The following is a 6,089-nucleotide window of genomic DNA, read 5'->3' as shown; positions in this document are numbered from 1 at the left end:
ATTGAACACGGTCTTTTGATTCAGATTAACAACTACGGTGAAGACGGATCCTCCCTAGAAGCTACGTAAAGGTACGTGTTTGTTGATGTCTGTCTTTGGCTTCCCCTGTCGCAATTCAATCACCTCGAGTGATGATAACTATATACCTAAATAAATTCTGTGGAACCTCAGCTTTAATCGGAGATCTTGTATGTGCAAGCTACGATAAGTAATTAAGGGTACTTTTATCTTGAGTTCTGTGCCAATGTCCGTTAGCATTTTTTCGCTTAAGGGGTCATTCTAGATGCTTCTTATGAGACTGTGTTTGTTTGGGTAAAAATGGTTTTATATCGGTCAGGGTAGGCTTGAGGATTAATTTCCGTTATCTGGTGATAACACCATTAATTAGGTTCTTAAATATTAATCCCCTGAGACACAGTGTCCTGAAAAAAAACCCCAGGGTCCCCGTTTTTGTTCCTGCAGAGAATGCGTAACACAAAACCCAAAGGTTGATGCGGTGGAGCATTTTTATGCAGGCCTTTCAATTGTTGAGGTCAAACACATTCGTGGCAAGGGACCAATTGGTTGGCTGATGCATTGTCGCGCTTGTAATATGTAGCCTGGTTGCTTGGGGTGGAGTGAGTGGTGGAGCACGCTTGGTCGACTGAAAGCGATTGTTGTGATTGTTTTGTTTTCTGTAACAAAAAATTCACTAACTCATGGTGGGGGTGTAACGTGCTGGGGTGTGTTTTTCTCTGTCTTCCTCTGTGCAGGTACACCTGTTCCGCTCCTGGCTCCGCCTTCCCCAGGTGTCCTTTTGATGACATTCAGCTGGGGGATGAATTTAAGAGGAGAAAGCTGAAGGAGGAAGAGGTCTCTTTTCCGTCTGAAAGGACCGAGGGGATGAGGACCGTTGGTTTTCCTCCGTCCTCGTGTGGATATACATAATTTAGGCTGTATTTTATTGTGTTGGAACTCTGGAGGATGTTAGCCATAGGTTTTTTTCGCGGGCTTTGTTTTCCTCCCCAGTAGGGCTTGTGGCTTGGGACCTCCTGGGTAAGAGGAGGAGTCTGGGTCTACGGCCCCCATGGTGGGCTGGGCCCAGGCCCCTTCTTCTTTTTTATTTTATTTTACGCTGTTCCTCCAGATTTGGTTCCTTTCTGCCGGTAGGCATGCATATGAGTTACGGCTGTGCTTACAATAAATGGCCCGTCGTTTTAACTAAATTTTCTTGTGTTTGTTGCGTGGTTGGTTTATGTTGCGGGATCTTCCCCACGAAGCCACTACCGCTTGGTAGAGGGACGGGACGTAACACATATGCTGCCACATGTTTTCTTCAATCTCATTTTAATACCTTCTTCTGCTTACCATATACAACGTTATTCTCGCAAGGAAGTCAAATACAACCAAGACGTTGAATTCTTTAACGGACTGTTTAAGACACTTTAACTCCTCCGTGCCTCTCTTCTATCTCTTGTACCGTTGCATCCTTGTTTGCTCTCCTCAAAAGTCTTCATCCTAGTGTTAAGGTATCGGAGGGTCCAGCCACCGAGTATGTTTTTGATGTTTCTCGTCCAAAGTTACCAGACTTGGTTTTCGTCATGGCACCATAAAAGAGCAGAGCGAACTCCTTCTCCACGGTCATCCCTCTGGGTCTGTTCGGGGGGCCCCTCGCCTCGCTGCAGCAGCTCCCGCGGCCTGCAAGGATTACCAGAGGCCTCCAGAAGGAACCACTGTTACAGATCCTGAAGATAAACAGAGGGAATCTTGCCCTGTCAGGGAAACATCTTCCACTCTTTCAAACATGTCCATTAAAAAACACCACACAAACAGTGACTTATTTGCTTTCCATTGTGAATGCAACAGGAAGTATGTACCTTAATTGAAGTCCCACATTGGAGAAGTGTATGCATAAGATATACAGGTTAGGATTCAATGGAACCCGGACCAAGAGCTAGGGAACATTTTCCCATTCAGTCCCCAATATATTAACCTAGAGGCAAAGGAAGACATAAAAAACCGACAAATCATTTAGTTCTGAGTAAAAGGCCCAGTGTTTCCCAACCCTTTAGTTAGAAAGCAGCAGCAAACATTGTAGTTTTCTTGTCAAATGACTCACCCAGGTTTGACAGGGAAATGGGTGTGCACCGCTGGCCTTCACTCCATGTGCACTTATCGAGGTACGGGCCTGTTTAGCGTTGGTTTCTGGAAAGGTGATCCACGATCTTGCTCTCCTACTTGCTTTGATTTATTGGGACTACAGGGGAAGAGAAAATCTGTGCTTCTACTGTCTTTTCTTTGGGTTAAAAAAAAAAAAAGGCATGAAGAACAGCTAAAGCTTACCCCATAATTCCCAAGTGGTTTGTTGTTCTGGGCTGGTCGTTTCTTCTTAACAGTGGAAGCTTTCATCGGGTGTATTTCTCTGTACCACCACCTTCTTATAAGCCGCGGAAAGCCAATTTTGTTTCCCCCCTCCCACCAAACAATATTTGCCTGTTTGACTTGGGAGACCATGTAACAATTTTGCTTCCATTAACCAGAACAGTAATTAAGTTCACCGCCACTAATCACAGGCTCCCAGCGTCACACTCTGAAATACATCATCCTACCAATTATTCTTACGCACATACCTGTCTTCTAATGTGCCGTGGGTGGTATCTTCCCTGCTCCCAGGTCTCTCTTGGGTGAGAGAGAAGTCCCCACACTATTTTCATTCAGCCACCTTATAAAATACTTGCACAATTCCTCTGGTCGGGCCCTCCTTTGATGTGGAGCTCTAGTTTGTGTCTGGGACAGAGTCCACTCTGTACTGCTGGCCTCATGTCCGGCTGAGAAATGGTCCGCCCACTCTTGGCAGCTCACCTCGTGCACACCTGAAAGGAATAAAGGGTCCAGAGATGGCAAAGTACACACATCCTTTATCAAGTAGAAGTATAGATAATCGTGTTAAAAAATACTCTGGTAAAAGTAGAAGTACTGTGACTAATTACTCAAGTAAAAGTAAAGAAGTATGGGCTTCGAAATGTACTTAAGTAAAAAGTACCCATAACTACCAGCTGTTTTAAAGAGTAACTGACCCCGCTTTATATGAATAGAACAATAATGTAATTGTTAGCTAATGAATATTTCGATGCTGAACAACGGCAAAATGACAGCGTTTTCATTGGTCCCTCTTAGAGAAGACCAGGAAATGATGGATACACGGATCGTGTTAAAATCAATATGACTCTAAATAATAATGATCACACCACCAAACACAGATTAAGTAACCAGCCTGTTTTGATACTGATACCAGAAAAATATACTTAAGTACAGTAACGAAGTATTTCTACTCCACTACTTCCCACCTCTGAAGAGGATATGGTTTGGACACATGAGGATGGATTTGTTTGTGGCTTGACTGTATGGATTTTCAGCTGAAACACTCCATTATGCCCTTAACATTTGTACTGTAGCTCTCTCTATACACTTGAGTGTTACACTTCCATTCCATTTCTTGTTTTGCTATATTTAGCAGTTTTGGTTAAGCATGAAACATGTGTGCAAGACTGCATATTTTCACACTGTTTTTGCACAATATTAAATTGTTCTGTGCTATTTGGGCAATCTTAAAGTCACCATCCATTTAAAAATGGGTTTCATTCATCGTTGATGATGTTTAAGCTTAAGTGTGCAGAATTATGTTTGTTTGAAAATAAATATTTCCGAGTCTGGTTTATTTAGCCTATGTTATTTTGTTGATTTAACCCTTTAAAGAAAAAACACATCAGATAGACATTATTATTCTTATCAGAGTATATTAGTTATGCCTAAAAAACATGACAAGGATTTTAAAAGGTGACTTCAACATTCAGTATGGCCTATAATTTTAACCTTATTGATCTTTGGACTCCATTCTCAACTTTCTATTGTATAAATTAGCAAATACAATATCTTAACGTCAAATGCACAATTTGTTTATTTGTATTGGAGGTGGTAACAGTACAAGTCATATTATTATTATTATTACTATTATTATTATTATTATTATCATATATTCAACTTTATTTACCTATTCTGGTGAAAAACCTTTTGAGAAACTATTTTTTTTCACAATTCTATATTTATTACTACTTAAAGTAGTCTAGACTTGCAAAGTACTGTGGAATTGTCCTTGAACTTGGAGCACTGAAATTCCTCCTTGTATTCTAGTTATTAATGTTTCCTGCTGTGAAGTGTTGGAAGTGGTGTACACGTCAGAGGAAAACATTCACAGAGGGTCCTCTAAGGATGTTTGTAAAAAACAAATCTGTCTGTCAAGCAAAACCTAAAATACTCTTAAAATCTATTTGAGGAAAGGAACTGTGTTTTTAAGAGGCAGAACAGTGTTTTTGACCATGTGTGTGTGATATGACTAACCAGGAGTGTTCGGCTGCATGATGGCAGTAGCAGTTGTGTGAGGGAACAGGTTGATAGTGTCTCGTGTCGTGCTCTGCTTCTTGAAGGTGTTCCCCTCGAAATAAACACCGTGGATGTCCGCTTCTGTACCTAGCCCAAACGTGTACCACACAACTTTGTCCCCGGCGCACATCTGCAGTCCCTGGAGGTTCCCATACATGCGTCCGTTGACAGCTAACATGGAAAGGACGATTAGAACAAAAAATGTAGAGACAAGTGAGAAAATCCTGAAGAAGTATTAGGGTTAGAACTCAAAATATAGTGCTAATGTTACATGACCTACAATCAATCAATGAATTCAATTAAAGACAAAATGCGGTTCTGGTACCCGTTCATTACCATGCATCAAATTGCTCTCCACAAAGTCTTCATCTTCAACATCTGTCTCGTTGCTGCCAAACTTCTCGATGTTCTCGTTGATGTACCAGCTCAATCTTTCATCCATGACAGAAAACAGAAGGAAAAACTCCTTATCCACACCCTTCTGTAAAAAAAATGAACACAGCGAGAGTAATGATGAGTCGGGGATGCACTTAATTGCAGTCAACGGCATGAAAACTTTTATTTTGTTCTCAACTTATAGGCAATGGCTCAATTTCCCAACAAAGGTCCTTCAATCACCTAATCACAACAGAGCTGTGGCTTTTAATTTAATCTATTTCAATTCACCTGGGTCCTGTTCTCCCCCAGCGTTCCCTTCTTGCACACGAGCAAAGGTCCCATCAATCCAGAGCTGGTGTCCCTGATGGGATCGGTGGCAGAGTAGTACAGGTAGGGGATGCACGCAGAATCAGATGGAGAAGGACCCTCTATCACCTGCCAGGTGTAGGTGAACTTTTGCCCTGGAGCCACGTGAGAGCCTGGCTTATCAACACCTAAAGCATTTCACACAGAGAACTAACTGTTTGAAATAGGCTTTTTTCAGTCAAAATCTGTTTTTTCTTTTGCATGACAATCCTTCACTTGACTTGGCATGACTTTTATTTTTTAAGTTAAGTCTTATTTTTGAAGGTGCAGATAGTTGCATCCCTTTATGTTTAATCTTTAAACAGTTGTTCAGGCAGGGATGTATTCTCCAGTCTGGAAGCAATATTCATGCAAACAAATGCCTCAGTCAATCTGAATGGTTAATCATCGGATATTGCTTAAAAAATCTTCTATGACTGTATACATGTGAAAAACTGAATACAAAAATAATAAAATAAATAATCATCTTCTTCTCTTTTTACTACTCAAGTAAATTAAACAATTTAAAGATGTTATAGCAGGTAAGGTGCAGCCAGTATCTGTGTGCAATGCTTCCTCACCGTCCTCATAGCTTGTTCCCTGGAAGTGTTTATTGTAGTGCAGGCCGTGAGGCTGGATGCTGAAGTTCCTATCAGCTTTATTCATGAAGGTTACTCTGAGAGTGTCTCCTTCCTCTGCCCTTAGGACTGGACCTGGACAAATACAGAAGAACATTTTCATTAGGCAAGAGTTGTTGTGAGGTGCAAAGCAAGACACAAGTGTACCAGTAAATAACAAACTGGAATTTGCTAAAAAGAAAGAGACCTTACCTAAGATTCCTAAGTGTAGAGACTCAGGTGTTGGTTTCAGTTTCAACGTGGTGAACGTATCGTCTGTGTATTCCTCGTATATAACTTTAAGGTATTCACCTCCAATCCTCCCGCCAT

At 41.3% G+C, this 6,089-nt stretch overlaps 1 protein-coding gene and 1 long non-coding RNA gene across 2 annotated transcripts; both read right to left on the bottom strand.

Moving 5' to 3' along the window:
* Positions 1-1,468: 1,468 nt before the first annotated feature.
* LOC104945601 (uncharacterized) lies at positions 1,469-1,964 on the bottom strand. The gene is made up of 2 exons (XR_798360.1): positions 1,857-1,964; positions 1,469-1,745 (listed from the first exon to the last, which is right to left on the bottom strand). It is a non-coding gene; the product is annotated as an uncharacterized lncRNA (long non-coding RNA).
* Positions 1,965-2,352: 388 nt separating this feature from the next.
* LOC104945600 (hephaestin-like protein 1) lies at positions 2,353-6,083 on the bottom strand. The gene is made up of 7 exons (XM_010771302.1): positions 5,973-6,083; positions 5,724-5,855; positions 5,086-5,291; positions 4,756-4,900; positions 4,378-4,590; positions 2,610-2,852; positions 2,353-2,480 (listed from the first exon to the last, which is right to left on the bottom strand). The coding sequence occupies exons 2-6, from the start codon at positions 5,806-5,808 to the stop codon at positions 2,617-2,619; spliced, it is 885 nt and encodes a 294-aa protein (XP_010769604.1). The 5' UTR covers positions 5,809-5,855; positions 5,973-6,083; the 3' UTR covers positions 2,353-2,480; positions 2,610-2,616.
* Positions 6,084-6,089: the final 6 nt, after the last annotated feature.

Source organism: Notothenia coriiceps, unplaced genomic scaffold (genome assembly GCF_000735185.1).
Source record: "Notothenia coriiceps isolate Sejong01 unplaced genomic scaffold, NC01 NC01_scaffold00009814, whole genome shotgun sequence".
NCBI lineage: Eukaryota > Metazoa > Chordata > Actinopteri > Perciformes > Nototheniidae > Notothenia > Notothenia coriiceps.
Note: the sequence above shows the minus strand (reverse complement) of the source record. Positions and strands in the feature narration are given on the sequence as shown.